Raw genomic sequence first — 23,056 nt, forward strand, 5'->3', positions numbered from 1 at the left:
AAGTCACAATATAGTTATTAATGAACTTATAGCGATTATTCACTTTCACCAAGGAAAAGTTAACAATTTCGCACAATTGAGATTCCAAAGTGCGGATTTAGAGAAGTTCAGCCTCCAAGGCTTTCAAATCTGGGGGTTGTTGATTTGTTGCTAATGCTGTCACTGGCGGACCAATATTACTTGTGAAGTTATCTGCTGCGGAAGTATCAAAGGGGTCAACGTCGTCTTCATCGGCGCCTAGATTTAGACTTCCTGACCGAGTTGGTTCCAAAATTTTTGAGACGTATGATAACGCAGCCGGATGAATGGGTTGTGGTTCCTTCACAACGGTTGCCCCTCTCGGGTCAAAGTCTGGGTCTGATAATCTCCTCCCACTCAATCCGTCAAACCCAAGTTGAAGTTCTTGCTCTAGAAATTTTCAGATTACTGATTACAATTTTTTGTAAGTATCATTTGAGCGTATGAGTATCGACCATGAATACATTGTCATGTTTCTGTACCAGTGTAACCCTTTGATTAATCGAATAAATTTTATTTTTAGCCACGTACCAAGGACACGAATTTCAGTTTTTCCTGGAATCACGCCTTCTGCAATGGATGTATCAAAGGGGTCAAAGTCAGGAATTTCTAGAGGAGTCAGTGGTTTGTGTTCAATTTCTAGATGAAATGGATCCTCCTCTTCCAAAAGATGTGGTCTGCAATGCAAATAAATAATTAGCATTACTAATTAGTCGTCAAATATATACACAAACTTACTTTTCCGATGCAGCTTCCTCGTCCACAGTAAGTTGCGGTTTTAATTCGACAAACGTTTGGGGAACGGCTGGTGCAGAAAATGCAGCTTTTAGTTTAATTTGAGGAGCAGTTTGAGAAAATTCGGGTGCTGAGATGAGATGAGCTTCGATCGCTTTTAGTTCTGAGGGTGGCAAAAGCTTAATCACTTCAATGGAAGAAGTGTCAAATGGGTCAACGTCGTCGTCGTGGTCTCCTTGATTCTCTGGTTGAAGTGGTTTAGGGGATAGCGTTACACCCTCCTGTTGAGGAATTAAAGGTTTGTCCGTGCCAATAAACTCCTCCTCGTGATCACCAAATATGTCCTCTGTCTTGAGAATTCCTTGCTTTACAACAACAACGAATGGATCGGGTTCCTCGTCACCACGTGGATCGAAATCAAAGTCGTCCTCAAGTTGTTCTAAACCACTTGTCCCTGCTGTAACAGGATGTTGAGTTTCGTCTCTGGAGACCAATTCGCTTTCCAGTAGTTTTAATTCTAACTGTCCCGGACCCAAGTTGAGACCTGCAACGCAACTCGTGTCGAATGGGTCTAGTTCCGCCTCTTCTTCTTGTTGTGGAATTAAAACTCTGTGATCCTCAGAGTCGGCTAGGGGTGGATTTACGATCTCGTCTCCCTGATCGAATGGATGATCAGGCTTTTCCTCCTCAGAACTAAATTCATAGTAGACATTTAAATTTTGAAAGATATTTTTCTAACAAAAAGTAAAATTAATGATTACCGTGGATTAAAATCAAAGTCGTCCTCTGGTTCTACTGGTTTTGCAGGGGCGCTAAATTTAGCTGGCAAGTGGGGGATTTTTGCCGTCAATGGGGCAACCTCTGCGTTAAGAAGTTCTTCTTCTAGTAATTTTAGTTCTGCTCGACCAGGTAGGACAACTTTTACTGTTGATGTATCAAAAGGATCGGTTTCTTTTTCACCGGGTGCTAGAAAAATACAGAAAGTAAATAGAGTATAATTACATTTTTTCTCAACTATTTAGTCAGTCGTCATATTTATATGTGCATACCCTTTAATTCTGCGTGATCAACTAAATGCCCAGTTGCTGCTTTGGCTCTAAATTGAAGTTCGAGTGTGGGCAAGTTTTCTCCAGTGGGGGAATGATCGTCTAAAAGAGATTGTGGTGGTGGGGTCAGACGAGCAGGTTCGTCAGCTCGGGGATCAAAATCAAAGTCATCGTCGTCGTCCTAGATTTTTATGCAAATCAAGAGTTTAAGTTCTAAATTTTATAACCCAGAAATTTTATAATGCAGAGTGGCTATAAAAAATATGAACCTTTTTTAATTCAACTTGTTCAACTTCTTTCTCTTCAACGACAACCTTTTCGACAAAGGTTGTGTCGAAGGGGTCGTCCTCTTCTGGTTCTGCTTCTGCCTCCTCCTCTTTCACAGGCAACGGGCTTTTTGCTAAGGACTCACTTGCAAGGGCTGCAAATTCGTCGTCGAGGTCTTCCTCCGGTTCTAAAATTGATCTTAAATAATCTGCACTTCCTCCAACAAGTCGTGTGGGTGGTTCGCTACTGGATGATTCTGCTTTTGCTAAGATATCATCAAATTCGCCAAGGATATCTTGTATGGCTTTGTCAGTAGTGGGTGACTCGGATTTTACAACTTGGACGCTCGGAACGGGAGAAGTGCTTGCCAAAATACAAGATTCGAGTTCTGGTAGCGGTAATGCGTCGTTTGGTTCAGAGTTGAGGAGGTCGTCAAAAATATCCTTTTGTTCTTCCTTTTTACTTGCACTTTCAAAGATTGGGGCGGCAGGAGCGTTTTCAGAGTCGCCTAAGAGATTTACAGCCCTGGGACGCGCTCTCCCAGTCCTTCCACCTGCTCTGGGGCGTGCCCTGCTGTTGTCGAGCTCCCCCTCGGTAGCACCCTTCCCACTAAGAAAACTTGCGGCAGAACCGAGGTTGACTTGTCGCTTGGCCTTCTTTTCGGCCTCCTCGATTCGTTTGACGACGTCTGCTACGCCAGAAGTGTCAAATGGATCGTCGCCCTCTTCTTCTGTGGGGGAATCGGGGATGTAGGCTAGCTTGATTTCACCAGCGGCGATAGCATCTAAATAAGCAGTGTCGAAAAGGGAATCGTCAAGTTCAACTGGTTCAACGTCTTCTGGAGCGACGACAGGCTCTTCTGGAATCTAGTTAATCAGACGAATGAAACAGTTTTTAGGGATTATGTGGACAAATTTAAAGTAAATTTTGGTTTTTCGAAGGGTCAATTTATGTACCTCTTCTTCTACTGGAACCTCGACCTCTTCTTCAACTTTAGTTTCTACTACTGGCGCTCCTGGGCCTTTATCAGGTCTCCAAAGATTTGTAGGATCAGTGACAACTCTTTGAAAGAATGAAGTTTCTTTAATTTTTCCTAATTCTTCAGTTGCTTTGTTTAAGACTGTTTAAAAAATCATAAAATATTTGATTATGTCGTAATTGGACATTTTCAGATCGTGTCATATATTTCTAACCGGTGTCAACTCCGGCAGTGAGTAATTTAAATTTTGCCCACTCCTCGTCTTGTGCGGCACTGGACGCAGCTGCTTGTTGACCTCCGTTATGGGACGATGATTCGCCTCCTTCACTGTTAATTTATTATAAATTTTTCAGAGATATTTCTGATATAAATTTATCTAAAGAATTGATACGATATGCAAATGAATGACGCTTACGCTGCTTCGGCTTTACGCTTCTCTTCAAGTTCACGCTTAAGTTTTTCCAACTGCTCTGGGTCAAATAAGTCGTCCTCGTCCGCTTTGCCGTGCTTCTTCCCTTTTATCTTCTTCTTTAAGGAGTAATTAATTAGTTGTAGGTTTTTACGTACATGCAGCCTCAAAAATATTGAGATATGCAAATTGTTCCAATACCTTCAGCCCCTTCTTTACGCCCTTTAACATATTCTGCTAAGCAAAAACTACTGTCGAAACTAGAGACATGAGAAATGAATGATGGATTATTAAGTAAGTAATTAGTATAACCACTTAATTTTGATGGTACAAGTATTTCCCAAGATAATCACCTGATCAGATGGATAAGCATGATCGTAGCGTGGGTTCACTCATGTCCCAAGAAATTCTCATTTCTTATTTTCAAACTTTCTTCTAAATCTGATACTTTTTTATCCGACAAAAACTTGTCGCGAATTAGTTTGTTACTTGTTTGTCACTTATCTCTCATCCGTCGATGGAATGATTGCAGTGGTGTAAAGTGTGAGTGGGTGAATCAATTGGGTGTAACTCGTGCTCTATATTTCTGCTGGGGGAGAGGAAAGGTGGTGTTGATGGTATGGCACGGTGAATAGTGGCGATGATGAGTAAATGGAAGGAGAAAGGGTACAAGTCTGCCTTTTCGGTTCTCGGGTGGTCATGGTGGTGTAAGTCTGGGCTGGGACGACGAGAAAGTAGCAAAGTAACGAGAAGTTCTATACACTGTGCATAACCAATACTACTTTCTCTTCTGTTTTCTGCTGGGTGGTGGGAGCTAAAGCACTCACCCGAATTCGGATTCTTATACCCGGGTAGGAATTAGCTCCAGAGGAGTCGACTAGGTACCAGGAATAGTCTTAAGCATGTCATGGATCGATAAGAGGAAACCGTGGTATGGCGCATGAATGAAATTTTTGTTCTGTAATGTACAACCCACACTCGGGTGAAATGCATGCAATTCTATTAAATAGTTTGTCTTGAATGCAAAGGGAATAAGAAAGATAAATGAAAATGGGCTTAATTTTCATTGATTGATAATTTTATTTTCTTTATCCAATCTTGTATTTGACAAATTTTAGATGGAAATAATGATGCGTTTTTTGTAATTTCTCTCGTATCATTTGAACTAAAACTAAATCAGACTAATTTCGACAAAGTATTTAGATTTGGGGGAGGGGGACATTTATTTGTTCAATTTTTTGGCTATTTTCTCTTCATATTTTCTTCGCCACCGTTTCCTATATATGTAATATATATATATGTATGGCACCATTTATACGTCTTGATAAATGTCCTTTAGAGGAAATCAAATTCCTTCACAACACGAATAGTAATTCCTGTTTTTCTTAATAATGCGACAATCACCGGCCAGAGAGAGCAGTTAATATATAAATATGTTTTGCAACGTATACTCGAGAAATGAAGGACCAGTAATGTGCCACCCAAATTTACCAGTAATTATATAATCGCTTTTACATACATGTAAGTAATCAGAATACGTATAAACCTTATTACTGGGAGATATTTCATTTTGTCTTCTTGTTTCATGTGCTATTTGATTATTACTATTTCGTCCTTAAGTAATTTTTATATTATTACTTTTATTTGTTTATAATAACAGGACAATGTTACCTAAATTGTTTTTTTAGTAATATTTATATGCACAATTGTCATTGCATACTTTGATATACAAAAAATAAGAAAATGGAAATAATCTAGAATATAATTAATTAATTGCTTCACCAAGTACATAAGTATAGAATAATTGTATTTGTTAATTTGCATAAGAATCTGGTAGTATTTATTTGTTTGTATATAAGTTTCACTTTGATAACCTATATTGCTTTTAGGATAAGGTATATAACGAGGTATGTATGTGTTATATTTATTTACGGTGAGGATGATAAGTCGTAAGATGTCATGTGTGTCATTATGTCATGTGGTAATTATATACTTGAGTAGTAAGGAATGAATACAATACTGACTTATTAAGCACACTCTTCGCGTCCTCCTCCAGTTTTAGTAATTCTTCTTCGAGGCGTTGCTTAAACAAATTGTAGTCACGACGCCGGTTATGTTACGTATATTTAATAATTACAATCTTAATTTTTTAATGATATTTTTGGAATCAGTTAAGTTTTTTGCGTTAAATGCATTTTTTGTATTGTAATTTGAAAAGTTTTTGGAGTTACGATTGGAGTCAGTCCTGCTGATGTTATTCCTATAGAAAATCACTGAAAATGTAAAAAGATACCAGTTTTATAGATATGTTTCAGCAATATTTCTAATTAGTCGCATATTTCTGTACCTAGTCGGATTCTCCATTTTCTTCTCTTAACTTTTTTCTCAATTCTCTTGGAGATCTGAGCCCCATTTCCGCAAAGTCTGCCCAATTAGTGGCACCAATGGATCCCTTTTTCTTTCCTGGAGAAGAATTTCTTAAATTGCCCCCTTCATTAGCAACCCCACCCCCAACGGGAACATACCCACTCGCACTGGCAGACCCACCGCCTAAAGAGTCTTCCCTTGGGAGATTGATTTTCATTTTGTCGCCACTCCCGGAACCAGAAGCGTATGCAATATAGTCATTCAACGAAGCTGGATTTGGGGGTCGGATCACTTTTGGACGTTGCAAGGGTGTCAGCCCTTCACTACTGCGGCGTTCCTTTGATGGAAATACCAACTCTGTCGAAGGCTTCTCTTGTGGCAGAGTTGTTGGAATGTAAGGCAAATCGCCATCCTCGTAGTCGTCCGCGTCAACTTCCGCCTCAGTGTCAAACTCGGACTGGAGAAATTTTGCTTCTTCCATGCCCCCGCCCATGGATGAAGTACTACACGCGTCCTCGACTGGAAGAGAAGAAGGGGGTTCGGAAAAATGGATTTCGTTTGTGACTTCATCAGCTTTCTTGGTTTCAGGCCACCTAATTTTAGAGTGAATAAATTAGTTATTTTCGTCTTTAAGCCCGAGTCAAGGTTCATGGAACCATCGTGTCCGTCTCATGATAACTCTCGTTAAACTCATTGTATCTACTTGAAATTTGGTACACATGAAAAATTTAGAAGTAGACTTTAGCGGACTGTGATCAGGCTCACAGGAGATCACAGTCTCTGGCTAAATCAACATTGAACACTGAAGGTTGTTTTAAATTTTAACACACATGCAGATCTCTAATTAAATATTGTATAACCTTACTTGAAAATATTGGAAGTTTGAAGTTTAAGATTCGGATTCGGAGTTGACACGTATTTTGCAGTGGATGTCGAAATGGAAGGACTACTCTCCTCCGATACACCTTGTCCCCCTGTCTGAGGAAATGGGGATAACTCTGATTCACTTTTGGGCGTGATGGGTCTCCAATGATCTGAGGATTTGGGGGACGATGGCGATAAAGGTCTTGGAGACGTGGATGAGTGAACTTGTGCCGTCGTTTGCGATAAAAGAAAGGCGGAAAGATCTTGATCATTAGGTAACCCGTCCTTGTTTTTAGGAGGTGAATCTGGGACCTCCATGGATTTTGTTGGAATAGGTTTACTCCCACAAAATGAGGTTTCATACACCATTTTAAATGGCGATACCGATCTTCGACCGTACGAAGGTCGACGACTATCCCCGCCGCCGGTGGAAGAGGTTGTGGGACTGGAGGGTGGGTCTGGTGACCGTGATGTTGAGGGGGCTGTGAGTGATTTTATGGAGAGAGAACGGGCACTTTTTTCCTCAGGAGGAGGATAATCTTGATCAGTGCTGGGAGGTTTTATTTTTATGGGAACTTTGGGAGACCTTTTTGCTACTTTTACCTCCCCTTGTTCCTGAGGTTTGGTTACTACTTTACTCGAAGAACTACTACTGTCATCTGGAACGTCCATGGATTTGGTAGGGATTGGTTTACACCCACAAAATGAGGTCTCCAACATCATTTTGTGCGGAGAGGGAGACCGCGATCGGCCCCGTATAGACCCTGCATAGCAATATACATGCATAAGTATACATTTAAATGGAAGTCTACATAAATAACTGGTAATACTTATTTATGCTGTTGGAAATTACGGGGAAACGATGATCAAAATTGAAACCATTTTAGTATAGCATACATAAACTAGAGTCAGAGTCATACATATGTACATAAATTTGAATATGATACTACGCAAACCAAAACTTCCTGTTTACATTAAAGATTATTATTGTCATTAAATATGTCGTGTGCTACAAAAATGAGCAAAGTGAATTGAACTGCCCTGCTAAAGTTTTGCACAATACAGATATCTATATGCGCACACTTTTTACGGTTGCTTAATCATTTAATAAACAAAGCTGTAAAATACAGAGTTTTAATGACTCTCATTCAGTCTACCTACGTATGTGCATACATTATACGCAAAGTCATTTAATGAGACTCGTTAAGTTTAAACTGCGAGTTTGTCGTGTTAAATGCATACCTGATGAATGTGCCGACATTGAGGAAAGTGCTCCAGGTCGTCCATAGTCCCCACTGCCAAAGGAAGCTCCCCTGTGTCGTGCAGTCGGTCTCGAAAGGAGGCCATCCAAGAACAATGTGTGCGCTGAAGGTTTTCTGTGAATATCGTCATCCGCCCCGTAATCATCATTCGCCATTGTGTTTGATGATTTCCTTCTGTTACATAATTCAATGTATACGTACGTAAAATGTCAATATTTCTGACACAACATGGCCAAAATTAAAACAATGAACGAGTGGCAGTGAATATGTAAGTAGTAACCTATGCATGCGTACCTATAGAAAATATTTGCAGGCGTAGATGCTCTCCTATAAATATCTTCAGAATATGCTTCTTTCTCTCTCTTCTTTTGTCTGCGTTCCTCTTCCGAGTCCATCTCCAAAACCTCGCCACCAAGATCCAACTCTTCTGTCGAACTGTATCGTAGTAAATATTTAAGTAATTACATAATTGTCTGGATAGATCAAAAAAGTTAGAATATGATAACCGCACCTTCTCAACTCTTCCGTCCCTTCTTCATGAAACGCGAAACCAAGGCCGCCTTGAAACAGTTCTTTTTCAGATTCCGACTCCTCCGACGGTGGCGTGGAGGAGGATGCACATGAAATATCAATCCGAGGGGTGGATGGCGTTTGAAGACCAGAAGTTGGTTGTGACACGGCGAATGTTACGGTACTCCCGGAAGAGGTTGCCGTAACGGATTTGTGGGGTCTGATATCACCATCGTCCTCCTCTATCCCCGGAAGGGCCTGGACCATGGAAGAAGGACCAGGACCACCTCCTGCACTCGCGCCTTGATCTCCGGAGGGGGATTCTAACTCATCGCTTAAATCTTCAAACGACGCGAACGGGGCGGGGCCTAGTTTGCGCTGACGGGACGGGTAGCTCCGAGACGGGGCGCCTTTCTTTAGAACGGTTGAGGACGACATGCTGCAGATGAGCTTTACATATACGTGCACGTCCTCCTTCTCCACCCACCTTATTCGCCAGCAATAAAATACTATGAAATAATTCGCGTATTAATAAAAATTATTCATGTTTTTCACATACCGCAAAACCACCACCACCACCACGACTAGTACTACCTCGCCCAAGAAGATTGTTACTTTATGCCCGATAAATAAATTTTGTGTCGCCTCGGCTCCGGGATGCTCCTTCTGAGTCCTTAATTTGCATTATAAACTCGCTACTGGTCGCCCTTGTGGAGGAGGAGAAGGAGGAGTGGTAGAAGGGCACACCCCAACAACCCTGCCCACCCACTGCCCATCGCGTATAGTGGAATAATTCAGAAGGAGCGAAGACGACCAAGTGTGGATGGTGGTAGGAGTTGGTTGGATGGAAGGAAGGAAGGAAAGTAAAGTTGGGTAGGGTTTTGCTGGTGTCTGTAGCAGTGAAAGTGAGGAATGGAAAGCACTCGTTTTCTCCGCTCTCTCTTTCTCTCTAACTTACTCTCTATAGCACACTCACTCACCCACGACTACAATAATACCCACGAATACACACACACACACAAAACACACACCAAAAGACTTAAGATACTAGTCGTGCTGGGGCGTCCATTCATATCGGAGAATGCTTTCACCTGCCACTTTTTGTCCGGGATTGTCGACAACATTGCAAAAATGCGGGTCTCCCTGCTCGTCGTGATGTATGGATTCGCTCGTCTTTGTCTATAATGCAATACGAGGAGACAGACAGCTACATTTTGGCGAATCTACTTCCGCCTCCACCATTCCACCTGCAGCCAGCAACATTGGGTTGTTAGAACGTCCATATTTTGGGGGAACAATGGAGAGAATACAAATATTGGGACAGTTTATGGGAATTAATTTAAAGAGGGGTTGTCATTGGTATTCGGGAATGACGAAATGGATTAGTGACCAACTAAATGGTCAATGGCACTAGAGTGAGTGCATTAATGGCTGAGGAGAAAGTAGCAAAGTGTAAGCAAATAATCTGGAGCAGGGGACACACTTTCTCTGAAGAAGTAGAGTATAGTCTAGCATCTTGGAACGATAATAGACAGCATTCATGATGCATAGTGGAAATGGGACCTATATTTCATGGCATACTGTGAGGAATTAAATATTAAATTTTATTTTGGATCATTGCACGTATTTTATCTACTTACGTACGTACATAAGCACGTACGGAAATAAATGTGAGATCCTATGCATTTTTTAGTTGGTATTTAGTAAAAATTTTGAAAAATTATGATTTTAACGCTTATGTACATGCATATGAACATAGTAATTATAAGAAATGTTATCACAAATCATCTCAACTGAAGCTGCATGGACACTTCACTCCATGGCTTGTAACTTGCGCCATAGTTAAAATATAGCACTGGCGCAAGTTACTACAGAGTGAAGCATAAGTCATAACTAGTAGAATATGATACTTTTATGGGTTTATGTATGTATGTACCACGTGAATTCAAATGACGTTTGATTTTCAATTGCTACGATGATCCGGTAGGACCAGTGTTGTTTTTTATTCGTAATTTTGTTCCTGAATATTACAATCAATAAACAATTTCAAACAAACTTTTGCTGCTAATAAATAGTACTAATAATAACGTAATCATCATGCATAAAGGAATCAGGAATAGTATATACTTGATAAGTGAGCTTACTTTCTCTACCTGATCGTCTTGTCATATCACAATACATAACTGCGGTATCGTACACCTCTTACTTATTAGCTTAAAGATTCAGATAAGTCAACAATTCTTAAAAATTTCTTAATTCCCACAATGTTTTAGAATAATTACAGACCTTGTATAGTATGTAGTCAGAGGTATTATTAAAGGCGTAGAATAGAATACAGGGTATGAGTACATGTTATCTTAATTTTATCCAGAAAAGGGAGTAGTAGTTAAACAATGATGTAGAATTCTTGATGTGATTCTGAATTTTACAAAAGAAGAGCAAAACTAAGAATAGTAGTAAAATCAATGATATTCTTTGTTAGTTAATTAATTAATCTGCATCTACCCACTCACCCACTCACACATCCATCCATACATGCATCCACCACCAATATTCTCCACTCACGAGATACAAACTGTTTATCAATGTTAGCTTATCCTAATTGGCAACTACGTCTAACTTATTGGCAGACAAAGGCAAACACGAATTGATTGTAGTGGAAGAGATGTTGGTTTTATTAGGTCGGCTAGGAATGGAGGGGGCCAGATCGGAGCGATGCGCCGAGGGTAGAGGAGAGATCGCGATAGGAGAATCCAGAAAAATCGACATCCTCTTCCATGGCGGCCAAGGGTGATTCATCAGGTGGGGTGAGCTCGACAGGTGCACTTGTGAACACCACGTCAAAATATCTAAAGCAATGTCAGAAATGAATGAAGGGTAACATATGTAATTAACAGAGCCTTATTCAAAAAAATTCTATCCACAAAAAAAAATAAGGTGGACAACATTATTGGGCATTCTTCATAGCTTCAAATAACAAGGACAGTATAATGCTTACCGTAGGTCCGTATCACTCGTCACTTGGGGTTTAAATGGAGGTACAACCTAGAAATGAAATTGACAAAGATAAAATACATATTACATTCAAGAAAGTTTAAGTAATATCATGTGTAAAATACCCTTTTCTGGACTAGAGCATTCCAGTCAATCGACTACAATAAAAACATGTTTTATTTATTTTTATTCATTAATGGCACTTCCTTATTATAGAGGTGAAAATGAGATTCATTCAGCGTCTTCAATCTCTCAATCTCATTAATTTAGTTAATGAAAATAGGTTCACCTTGAAAAAGATGTGAGACATCACATCTTTCGCATCTTCGGGACCACCACCCAGCCGTTCACGAGGGCTTTTTCGTAACAGTCCCCTCAATAAGTCCTTGGCTTCGGGGGAAATAGTGGATGGGAAACGGACTTCTTGGAGGACAATGAGCTGCAGTCAAATAATGTTGATAAGCAATCCTTCTATTGTAACGCTTTCTTTAAGAAACACAATTTTCTGACATACCTCAAATAAAGTGTCGTGATCTCGATTATAGAATGGTAGTCGACCAATCATCTACATTACCCATGAGGTGAAAAGGCATGAAGGAAGGAAGGAAGAAATTAGATTGATTAATTAATTAATTTTAAAATGACGTAAGAAATAATTAAAACATTACCATCTCGTACATAACCACACCAACTCCCCACCAATCCACGGCCAAGCCATAATCGGTGTCTTCTAGTACCTAAAATACAGAAAATTCGTTCAATTAAATACAGTAACTGTCATGGCCAGTAAAACTAAAAGTTTAGTAATACAATTCTTTAAAAAAGTTGTGGTACCTCTGGAGCTAAATATTCTGGCGTTCCACAGAATGTTTTAGTGGTGCTCCCAAAAGTAATGTCTTGTTTACATAGCCCGAAATCGGCAATCTTAATATGGCCGTCTTTGTCGAGTAGAAGATTTTCAAGCTGAATATAAAATTGTTAAAGAAATGTAAAAGTCAATGCGATTTTCATAAATGCATACTTCGTAAAGTAACTTACCTTAAGATCTCTATAAATTATTCCGAGATGATGAAGATACCCAATTGCAGAAATGATCTCAGCCCCATAAAATCTAAAAGGAAGAAAAAGAATGCTCTATTTATATGTGGAAGAGTTCTACGGTTAAGAGTTCTCTGAATATTATGCTTACTTTGTTCTTTCTTCCGTGAAAAACTTTTCCTTTGACAGATGGAAGAAAAGTTCGCCACCGTTGACAAACTCGGTGACGAAACAAAGACGATCGGCAGTTTGGAAGGAACATTTCAATGACTGCGTGAAATATGTAGCAGGTAAAATTTTAAAAACATAATCATTAATAATATTTAACAAGTTAATTTTACTCACAATTAGGAAGGGGTGATTAGTTTGTTGGAGTACTTGGTTCTCGGTGAGGGTGTGATCAACTTCATCCTTCTTTATAATTACCTCTTTTCTTAAAATCTTAATTGCGTATAATTTCTCCGAGATCTTGTCTCTGCATAGAATAACTTTTCCAAACGTTCCTTTCCCCAACAATTTGAGAAAGGTGAAATTTTCAAAGGTCTATAAAAACAAGGTAGTGAATTTATTTTATATCATACTCTCGGAGACCAATTTGCCTAATATTGTCCTTACAACTTTAGCCTTTCCCGATCCTCTTGGATGTGACACACCCTGAACTTGGAACTTGCTAGATAAATCGACGTCCATATGTGAAGAAGACTGTGCGCTGCCAATACTCATTTCATCCACGCTCCCAACCGGTGTCCCTGTGACCATTTTATTCTCTGACACCGTTCCAGAAGAGGCCAATCCTGCTCCATCAATCCAAGCTGTTGATCCAGAGTAGGCCGCAGATGCTCCAGGAGCTAGATGATGCATAGGGGCTCCAAGTGGACTTGGACCTGCCCCAGGTCCCAAAGCTTGAGCCACCGATTCAATACAGCTCACCCAATCTTGTCTTTCTTTCTCGGAATCTGTACAAAAACTTCGTTCCAGGGTTCGATTCGGAGACAAGCCCCGGATCATAAAGGTGAAAGCTTTGGGTCTATCCATTTTCATGATTTGGCAGCCCCTAACGGTAAAATTATTGAGTGGTTCGGTTCCCAGCGGGTTTTCCACGCCCCCTTTAAACACAAGAAATAATTATATTTAAAGAGACTATTCATTTCAAATATATATATAAAAAATTACACGTAACACACCTTTAAACCCCAAGAAGGATCCGTTATCATATAGATAAAAATAACGGGGTCTCCAGTTGCGGATTGTCTCGCCTGAGGAATACAACCATATAAGAAGTTAACACATAGGTTTTTCTACTTTCTATTTATTGATGCATATATTTTAAGTAATTAAGTGAAAATTCTAACCTCGCTTAAAGACGAGACCCTCCTTCACCAAACGAGGAGGTGAATTAGGCCCATTAGGAGTTGCCATTATTATTGTGCTTCTTCTATTCGTCGTACTCAACTCAACAACGACACGACGGCCACTACTCACTGCTGGCCAAACTCTATTTTCTGTAAATAACACAAGACCATTATCCATTAGCTTCGTTCGATGATCGAATGAATAATAAATATATTAATTGAGATATATTTTCCGTCATTCATTTCATTCCAATGATTTACTCACTAACTCTTTACATTATTATTATCAATGCAATCTACACTCTACACACATCAGCATCCACCTCAACAACCGTAAAATTCATGCCATATACCATAACACCAAGCACCATTTATTCCAACCTTGTAAAGTTGTGACGCAGTTACACATTTTCCTCCCATATAACTTTTACACAATAACAGTGTAAAAAACATCTAACTGCACTACCGTCATAGTACCCGAACCATTAAAAATTATCACCCACCTAAAAATTCATATCCTCCTCCTTTTCTTGCAAAATTTCCAGTTTTCACAGTCGATCCAGCAGCTCAGGAGTTTGCAAATTCCTCCACACTATGCAACACTATGCGACCGGTTCGTCTTTTTTTCTGCGGTCCCTCTTTCACCATGGGCCGAGTGACGACGACCGCTTTATTATTATTTTGTTGAATCGACAAAGCAAAATGGGTCAGCCGCCGATGAGGAGAAGAAGAATGAGGACAACAAACAACAATGTCCAGTCAAACTCATCAAATCCAATCCAACCCAATGGAAAGAGAAGCAGCAGAAAATAAGTATAAGAAGGAAGACGAAGGGAGTCATACACATTCACAATGAACAACAAGCATAGAATAGATATTCATGTAGAAGATCATACTTTTGAAGTATCAGTCATTGGTGGATTGCACATTCGAATGAATGGACAACCAATGGCTAAACCACTTGATGGTTCCGTTTTCCGTTTATATTCCATCACAACCACAGCCAGACATACATGAGGCATCCATCCACCCTGGCCTGCCCCCGTTACCATGGCAACTGAAATAAGTGGGGGCATCTGTTTTTCCAGAGCTGATGGGGGGCGAGGTCATCAAATTGAGGAAGTTGGTGAAGGGCCCCCTCGGCTGAGACGTAGTCAATCGAATCTTTTTTACAACTTACTATATACGAGGGCGGACGACGACCACCACCAAAGCCACCATTCGGCCATGCTCTGTGGGATAATTGCATACGCTGCTGAAAACCTTTATTGGATAAAATGAACTGGTTTTGTCCATTTTTAAGAGCTATGACCAGCTGAATTGTTCTAAAGAGCTATCAGTTTAAAAAAATAGGATGCGAAAATGACGTAATAAATGCTACTTAATAATTTTGCATGGAGCAATGTATGCACGTAAATATGTACATATGAGCGATATAGCCAATCTCATTCATTGCACCCGAGTGAGTAGGATGACGTATTAGGTGAGGATGTGGTGTAAACGACTTTTTCCCATGATATGAATGAGCTATGGATGAATGAGACGAGCTGAAAAATAAAACAGATTTTTTGCATGCAAAATCCTGTGACATTGTATATGGCGTAGAGCTGCATAGTAATGCATGCATGTATTCAAAATTAGGGTTTAGCATATTTAGAATGCTCTCTGATTTTCAGTTGCATAAAGATGCCCTTACATTTACATTCACACCTAATAAAGGGCCATCTTACCTGAAGTTGCACGATTCGTGCAGCACGAAACTACCGTTGTTTGTATATTAATAGTACTAAAAGTTTGTATATTAATAGTTTGTAATAGTACTAAAATTAGCCTTACAAATGCACTCTAGTGACATGTCCAGTATTTCTCATTTGATGAATTAACAAAATAAAAATATAATGCTGATATCCTGTTCAAATTTAATTTTGACAAAAAATAATGCTTCGTGTAGTAATTAAATAGTACACATTTATCCACTCCGAACATTCTTTTCCGTTTATTTTGCTCCTCGCATATTACAAATGACTGCATGGTTTTAACTTTTTGTGAGTTTTTCAATGTAATGGAAGTGTTAGTTTTTGAAGGAACTCGTTCGAGTAGATGTTATGTGGATCATATTCATCAAGTTTCGCCATTGCCCAATTCCATTCCGATCCATAGGTGGCTGGCAAAATTTGGTTAAACACTGTCGAATTGACCCAAGAATTGTCATCGTCGAACCCCCAAGTTTTTGCCCACTCTACACGGGCCGTAGCATAACCACCATTGAAATTCGTGAATAAGAATGACTCCCACGCCTTCATAAAAGTCGCAGTATTTGGCGTCCCTGTGCATAATCAAATAAGAAATGATACATGTACATACATACATCATAAAACGACAAAATAAAATAAAAGTCTGATCACCAACCAGGAAAGTAATGGAGTCCAAAAAATACAGCGACATCGTATTCTGGATGTCCTTCTATTTCACTCAGAAAACTGAGTGCTGGTGGTTTGATTGTTGTCTTTGTTGAATTAATTTCCATTACTTCGACTTTGTCCAAGCCAGTAATTCTGAATTCGAGCGGTTGATTCATTGGCCTAGTGATATTTATATAAGAAATTAGTTTATATAATGCGCAAATTATTTACAACGTCAAGCAAAAGAACATACCACATGCCCTTCGTCGCCATTTCATCGGACAACCTCGAGTAAAACAGGTAGCAAAGGTTGACCACTTTTTGGATATTTGCTCTCGATGTGACAACATTATAACCCAATGACACAAACTGCGAAAAGAAAATGAAAAGAGTAGAGTTTTTCTCAATTTAACTTTCGTTATTTTAAAGTTGATTATGCATCTTAAAGTTAATTAATATTTGTCCAGGAATCGAAAACCTATCATACAATTCTCATTACCTTATGAGCTAGATGGTGATAATACAGCAAGGAATTCTTAGATGGCCCCTGTATAAAACATGGTCATTAATTCACGGAACTTATCATAATTCACGTGGCGATGGTAACCGAATTCCCTTTACCCAAGTCCAAACGTTATAATAAATTTCCTCACCCAAACGTCAGCCGTTCTAGTTAAGGCAACTCCAGACACTCCGATTTCATAGGTCATTCTAGATATGACTGGCGTAAGGCGAGTAATTCCTGAAGCCAGTAGAGAAATAAGTCGATCCGCTGGCCGGAATACTTTTCAAAAATTAAAAAAAAATTATTAGAAGTAATGTTCGATGTTAAATGTCATGTGTAATAATATATTTTATTAAGTTTATATTTTGCATTAAAGTTTACCTTGTCTTCCATGCGTATATGGGTATGGTTTATCAATTCTTCAAGGTTGGAAAATAATTAACATAAGTTTACCAGTTAGTCTCAAGTCATATACCAAAGTTAATATGAAAAACCTCACGTGAGAGCATTTCCAGATTTTACTTTTTCTTCGGTCCACAATTTTAGCCAAGTTCTATCCGTGTATGGGAAAAATTGGGCTTCAACCTTTCGGAAAATATAATAAGAATTAAGTAACAATGTGTGGTACTGAGGATAATATCAACAATTTATGTTTATATTACTTTATATACATAAATAACACGAGTTATTTATGCATATAAAATTTGCGTTTAAGTATTTGTCCAGTAACTTACTCGGTCGTAGTTCTCGACAAAGTTTGCGAGGGCATTTTCGTTATCATGATCCCTTGAGAAGAGTGCATCTGCTCGGATATTAGTGATCGATTGACATCTCAAATTATAGTTGGGGCCGACCATTAGAGAGACTTGAGTGATAAAGGCTCGGCCAAGATGAACCAAAAACGCTCGCATATCCTCATCCTGAAGTCTGGTAAATGTTCTCAGAGCGTATTCATTCTTTTTATAATCCCAGACGACTGCGTCCCTATCAAAGTGTGTAAAGTGCGTAAATTTAAAATTGGGACTAAAATAAAAATAAATTTTCCAAAAAATCATTGATAATTACCATACCCCGGAAAAATATTTTTTTATCCTACCCTACTCATGTTGAGCTCAACACGAGTAGGGTAGGATAAAAAAATATTTGTCCGGGGTATGATAATTACAAGGAAGTAATCAAGTTGGAGATTGACCCTGTCCTGAAACCTGTGTCCAGTTTCGCTGCCCGGGTTGGAAACCCAGTACCGTGAGCACCAACTGCCAAAGTACCACCGATGGTCATCTTTCCCACTGCGGGGAATGAAAATATGCCCAAATTTTTGGATTCCAAATAGTTTAAGAGATCTTCCCAACTTGCTCCAGTCTACGATGTTTATTTAATAAAACCACATGTCATAAATAATCGAAATTATATTCACCAATGTGTGCGACACTAACCTGAGTGAGGACATTAATTGGGGCATGAAGGCCGGAGGAATTGGTCAGCATGCGCATAGCTGTTAAATGTTTGGTAGTGTCGACGATGAGTGTACGAGAGCATTGTGAAGCAGGTGTGACTGTGAGAGGTGCCCAGGAATGTGAATACCCACGAGGACGCAGGGAATACCCGTGTTTGTAAGCCCAGTTGGCAAGGGTCACGACATCCTCAGGTGTTTCGGGTTCCGCTGTTAAATTAAAGGGGCCATTCAATTTTACGCATTTCTGGTGTTTTTGTGGCTCTCACCTGCCCATAAACTCCTCATGTTTAAAAGTTCTGACCAATTGAGGAAATCGGAAGAAAGGAGGGTTATTCCCAGGGGAAAGTTTGGTGGTTTGCCGCATCCTGCAAAATAAAATGTGCATATAGACTCCTTTTGAAAATATGAGCTTGGCTTGGGGACGCGATAGATAAGAGCAGCAAAGCATGAGAAAAATAATGCATGTCTTGACCATAACTCAACTGGAAGTTGCCGAGTGTGGACGCTGCTCTCTTCAAGTTTGCAAGTTTGAGTGTAAATTTATAAACTCAACTTAAGTATTTAATCAACCAAAATAAGTGTCAGCAGAGAGGAAACGGAGTTTGGTAAGTTTTCCAAAAATTGGAATTGTAGTATTTGTAGTAATCCCGTATGATGACCAGGAAATTTATTTACTTATTAGTAAAAGACGACGGCGACGAAGAATGGAGTGAAGTTTTATGATGGAGGATAAACAAAGTAAACACGTACAATTGACAGAAGAGTATCCTCCTCCCACAGGTAAATAATTTGTCCCACCGTATTCCAACTGTTGGAATGAATAATGTCCAATATTTTTAAGTGATTTGAATTTTGTTTTTCGTTTTAGAGTCGTCATGTTTTATCAATGGAGAATGGTGGGATGATTTGGACTCGTTTTTAGAGCAGACAGGTCAGGTTTTAGGTGAGCAAACTTGTAAATAAATGTAGTGAAATATATGCAAAATTTATATTACTTATTTTTATGTCTCACTTATTTAGTTCCACGAAACTCGGAACGGCTCAAATTAGATCGTTCTCTGTACATTAACGTTGGGAACTATGAAGAAAACATACACAGATTTAGTAAGGATGATTCCAACTATTGGAGAAATTGTGTAATATTTATCGGCGAAATTTATGTGTTGCTTTATATTTAATTGCAGAGGAACCCACAACGTCACCGCCACAACCGAAAAGACGAAGGATGGGAGTTGTACCCGAAAAGAGAGAGGCAACAAATGTGGAGGAGGTCGAAATGACTCAAGATCTTGGAGAAAATGAGTTTCGAAGTGGGGGTGGGTTTACTAATTAATTTCCAAACATTGGATTAGTTGTTGAAATAGCATATTTAATATAAATATTACTTGTTTACAGATCACATATTCGTGAAAGGAACGAGGTTCACCTGGTTAAAATTGCCCCCACCTCTCCCGACCCCTTGGACTCCACCTACAGGAACGATTGGTTCTATTTTCAACGCGATCAAAGCAGAATTGGTGACAAACTATAATTGGAACGGCGTGGATGAAGATATGAAAGGGAGCCAAGAATTCATCCAACTTCTCGAAGATATGCACGACTATGATCGATGTGGGGAGAATTTAGCAGAATACGACTTGGCAGACCCCAAAGGACGCCGGATTTATGTCTATTCGACCGGAACACAGCTGAGATATGTGTTTGAAGTCCCCATCGAACAAGATCCAAAAGTTGGAGACGAGCAACCACAAGAATTTAAACTAGACGTTAAATTAAATTCTCAGAAATTATGTGTGACCTTCATTTGTTGGAAACTATGCACAACAACTACCAACTGTGAAGAGCATGGTCCAAGGAATCAAGAATTCCTCATTTTACATGACATTATCAACAATAACGAGTGCATCATCACATCGGTGCAACCAGCTCCAAGATCTGACCGTTTTGACCAGGATAAGATTTCACAATATATGAATGGTCATCGTATTTGGGAGCATCATTCCAGCACATCAAACTATATGAAATCACGTGGTTTAACCGAACCGTCAAAGAAACCGGATAGGATGAAAGACTACAAATCACAACATCGCACATCGGCCCAGATCCAACGGTTGGAGGACGAATGGATCGCAGCACGACTTCAACTCGTAAATTTTCAAATCCATCATGAATGGCAGTGGAGCGTCCCTTACATCCATAAAGATTTGTACAACATGATAACAAACACTGTTAATGTATGACTAAATGTATCTACAAGGTTTTGGAGAATGATTTCTACAGTTTAAGTTTTAAGCTTTACATTTTTATTATTTTCTAGTTGGCCCTTTCCTATATGGTAGCTTCCCACAACACACTGTATCCAAAGGAGAAGTCTATAAGGCTCGCAAATACGGAAATTATCGTAGAACTTGTGGACTTCCAACTTTTGGATCAGATCTTACAAGATAATGGTTTCCGGATCACCACACACGAAGGATCCAAATTCGGAGAGCTGACTGTATCCCCTTTCCGACCCAATAACACAAAAGTTGATCCTTTGTGGCCATCTACATATATGTTGCTGTACTGGCCGGGAGAGATTTACCACGGCGAGGTGTCAACTCCAACCAACCTACTTCAAATTAAAACTTCTGGCAGATACGCCCTTCAATATATTAAAGGGAGACAAAAGTTTGACTATGACAAGATGAAGAATTCATACGAAATGTTTCAGTACCCAAGAACAATCCAAGAGTTGGAGTTAACCAAAAAGGCTACAAAAAAATTAATTCAGACAAACACATCTGAAGTCCATACTGCAATCCGTGAGAAAATGGCCAAACAGTCGAAACGTGTCGAAACCCTCGCCATCTACGCCACCCTATTCGGGCAACTAAGGGGCGAGGAGATTGATGGACAGCCAGCGAAATCTTGGAATTCCCTGTTCTCTCATTTTAACCACTACACCGTGACCCAGTTCCAACTGTTGGATGATATGTATGACTTTATGTTCAAAAAGCGTCTTATCCGAAATCATCACCCAATTCAATGCGACATTAACGGACGGCCAATATTTGATTTGTCATGTATTCAGACCTACTTAGACAGCATGTTAGACAACTAGTAGTTGTAGTTATATTTTAGCGAAAAGTTATCCCCATTATTTGTTGTATATGTACTAACTTGACCTGTTTCTCTAATTCACTATTATTTTTTTAATAAATCAACTATTTCATATCAACTAAAAAATACAAACTGTTGTTAATCGTGTTACTTATCATGCAATTGGCTGTTTATAATAATTGTGCAAATTATAATATTTGATTAATGCATACCGTACCTGATGGTACGCCACTGCTATTTGAAAAAGTACCGACAGCGCTTTGAAGAATTTGACTGGGAAAGGACGCAAGTCGATCCGCCCAGGTGTCCGCCCTCAATTCTGATAATAAATTACGAAAACAAATTGTATAACCCGTTTGGTAATAATATTTTTTTTTAGTTTTTCAACCATTTAGAAATTGATCCCCAAATGCAGGCGTCAAACAAATCCAAAACAGCACTAATAGTTTGAGCGACATTGTACCCCCTTCTTTTGTAATTGAATACACGACAGTGAGTGGGATGAATTCGAAGAATGGTCTGTTCCGAGAGTGCAAACGAGTAAATTAATGAACAAAATAATAATTAATTCCACCAGACGGACCCCACCAGGTACTCAGCATGTTTTAGTGCTGGCCAATAAGGCTTCGTATATGCCTGGCGATTAGTATTCTGTATAGCATTCGTGTTTTACTAAAGTAGGAAAATAGATTATTCGGACATTGTCGTTGTAAATTAGAATAATTCCTTCTGCTAAACAATAATTCATGAATGAGTGATTAGGTTGAATAATACTAATTATTCATCAACAAGTCCTTTGGAAAGTGTTTTTTTGGAAAGGGTAGACAGACTTAGGTGTATAATCTTTGTTACAGAGGTTAAATTGGTGCTCTTGTACACGGCTTGTGTACAGATTCAAGTTTACCAGAATCCATCATTATCATAATGCATTTCGATCTAAATATTCCTACAAAGCTAACGTCATCATTCGGCATCATATTAATATAAGTCTATGTTCGGCATCAAAAAAGTCATCTATGCAAATGAGCATCCCTATTTTTCCATTAATGTTTGAAATCATGACGTCATATAACTTCCTTGAAGGTCTTGCTTTTCACGTGAAATCATCTTGGAATGAATTTTTCAAAATGGTTCTCACGTCAACGGTGAAAGTAACTTTCACTTGAGTGAAATTTCATCAAATTTGGTCTGAATTTGAGTGAAATACTAGCACATTATTTCGCTTGAAAATCTAACTTATTGGTCATATTTTCATAACATTGTTATAACGACAAATGTGACAACTTAATAATCTATAAATGGGTTATGGTTATGCTTCACTTAAGTAAACAACTAATGTAAGATTTAAAATGATGACTGACAAGGGAACCTTAAGTACTGTCACACCTCGATTTCCTTTCCGATGGTCTTAATTGATAGATAATGTAGTGTAACTAAAACTTTGTCATAGAACATGGGGTGCAAAATTACGTTTTTGCAAAATATTTGGCAAAAGCTGCACCAAAGCTTGTAATTGTTCCAATGCTTTCACCATATATAACAGTTTTCGGAATTATGAAATGAAGTTTATAGATCATATGCCTGTCCGTAATTTCATGCTGATCACCAATATTCAAAAGGATACATGCAAACTTTGGCCAATTTTTTCAAATTGGGAAAATCTGCAAAATTTTCTAAATTTAAATTCCTTCGTTTTTTAAATTTTAACAAAATTTAAATGTTAAGCGTCTTTTATTTAAGAATTGCAAAA

At 38.9% G+C, this 23,056-nt stretch overlaps 4 protein-coding genes across 10 annotated transcripts; all 4 read right to left on the reverse strand.

Moving 5' to 3' along the window:
* Positions 1-71: 71 nt before the first annotated feature.
* Positions 72-4,513, reverse strand: LOC110843274 (protein stoned-A). Of its 2 annotated transcripts, none has more exons than XM_035848849.1 (11): positions 3,808-4,513; positions 3,656-3,714; positions 3,461-3,570; positions 3,260-3,372; positions 3,023-3,186; positions 2,069-2,932; positions 1,803-1,980; positions 1,515-1,719; positions 757-1,446; positions 550-695; positions 72-408 (listed from the first exon to the last, which is right to left on the reverse strand). In XM_035848849.1, exons 2-11 carry the CDS (start codon positions 3,683-3,685, stop codon positions 98-100), a joined length of 2,811 nt encoding a protein of 936 aa, XP_035704742.1. In that variant the 5' UTR covers positions 3,686-3,714; positions 3,808-4,513; the 3' UTR covers positions 72-97. The 2 variants fall into 2 exon arrangements, with proteins under 2 accessions (XP_035704742.1, XP_021944927.1); XM_022089235.2 differs by having other exon boundaries at positions 3,461-3,573.
* A 411-nt stretch (positions 4,514-4,924) lies between these two features.
* LOC110843275 (mucin-5AC) lies at positions 4,925-9,476 on the reverse strand. Of its 4 annotated transcripts, none has more exons than XR_004834196.1 (8): positions 9,017-9,476; positions 8,459-8,944; positions 8,242-8,382; positions 7,928-8,121; positions 6,687-7,449; positions 5,980-6,414; positions 5,802-5,917; positions 4,925-5,714 (listed from the first exon to the last, which is right to left on the reverse strand). XR_004834196.1 is itself a non-coding variant. In XM_035848850.1 (7 exons), the coding sequence occupies exons 2-6, from the start codon at positions 8,893-8,895 to the stop codon at positions 5,802-5,804; spliced, it is 2,148 nt and encodes a 715-aa protein (XP_035704743.1). In that variant the 5' UTR covers positions 8,896-8,944; positions 9,017-9,476; the 3' UTR covers positions 4,925-5,714. The 4 variants fall into 4 exon arrangements, 2 of the variants coding, with proteins under 2 accessions (XP_035704743.1, XP_021944928.1); XR_004834195.1 differs by having other exon boundaries at positions 4,925-5,727; XM_035848850.1 differs by having other exon boundaries at positions 5,802-6,414.
* A 936-nt stretch (positions 9,477-10,412) lies between these two features.
* On the reverse strand, positions 10,413-14,645 carry LOC110845158 (RAC-beta serine/threonine-protein kinase). 2 transcript variants are annotated; one of them, XR_002547504.2, is made up of 15 exons: positions 14,345-14,645; positions 13,842-13,991; positions 13,674-13,745; positions 13,105-13,595; positions 12,835-13,032; positions 12,641-12,759; positions 12,490-12,562; positions 12,286-12,414; positions 12,120-12,188; positions 11,966-12,016; positions 11,741-11,890; positions 11,577-11,609; positions 11,456-11,502; positions 10,971-11,306; positions 10,413-10,875 (listed from the first exon to the last, which is right to left on the reverse strand). XR_002547504.2 is itself a non-coding variant. In XM_022091523.2 (14 exons), the coding sequence occupies exons 2-14, from the start codon at positions 13,906-13,908 to the stop codon at positions 11,144-11,146; spliced, it is 1,662 nt and encodes a 553-aa protein (XP_021947215.1). In that variant the 5' UTR covers positions 13,909-13,991; positions 14,345-14,645; the 3' UTR covers positions 10,413-11,143. The 2 variants fall into 2 exon arrangements, 1 of the variants encoding a protein (XP_021947215.1); XM_022091523.2 differs by having other exon boundaries at positions 10,413-11,306.
* A 1,164-nt stretch (positions 14,646-15,809) lies between these two features.
* LOC110843774 lies at positions 15,810-21,849 on the reverse strand. Of its 2 annotated transcripts, none has more exons than XM_022089808.2 (13): positions 21,695-21,849; positions 21,524-21,625; positions 18,471-18,569; positions 18,185-18,411; positions 17,941-18,110; positions 17,483-17,732; positions 17,248-17,333; positions 17,130-17,167; positions 16,897-17,027; positions 16,743-16,790; positions 16,497-16,612; positions 16,251-16,423; positions 15,810-16,167 (listed from the first exon to the last, which is right to left on the reverse strand). In XM_022089808.2, the coding sequence occupies exons 1-13, from the start codon at positions 21,762-21,764 to the stop codon at positions 15,896-15,898; spliced, it is 1,782 nt and encodes a 593-aa protein (XP_021945500.1). In that variant the 5' UTR covers positions 21,765-21,849; the 3' UTR covers positions 15,810-15,895. The 2 variants fall into 2 exon arrangements, with proteins under 2 accessions (XP_021945500.1, XP_021945499.1); XM_022089807.2 differs by having other exon boundaries at positions 17,914-18,110.
* Positions 21,850-23,056: the final 1,207 nt, after the last annotated feature.

Source organism: Folsomia candida, unplaced genomic scaffold (genome assembly GCF_002217175.1).
Source record: "Folsomia candida strain VU population unplaced genomic scaffold, ASM221717v1 Fcan01_Sc002, whole genome shotgun sequence".
Classification (NCBI taxonomy): domain Eukaryota; kingdom Metazoa; phylum Arthropoda; class Collembola; order Entomobryomorpha; family Isotomidae; genus Folsomia; species Folsomia candida.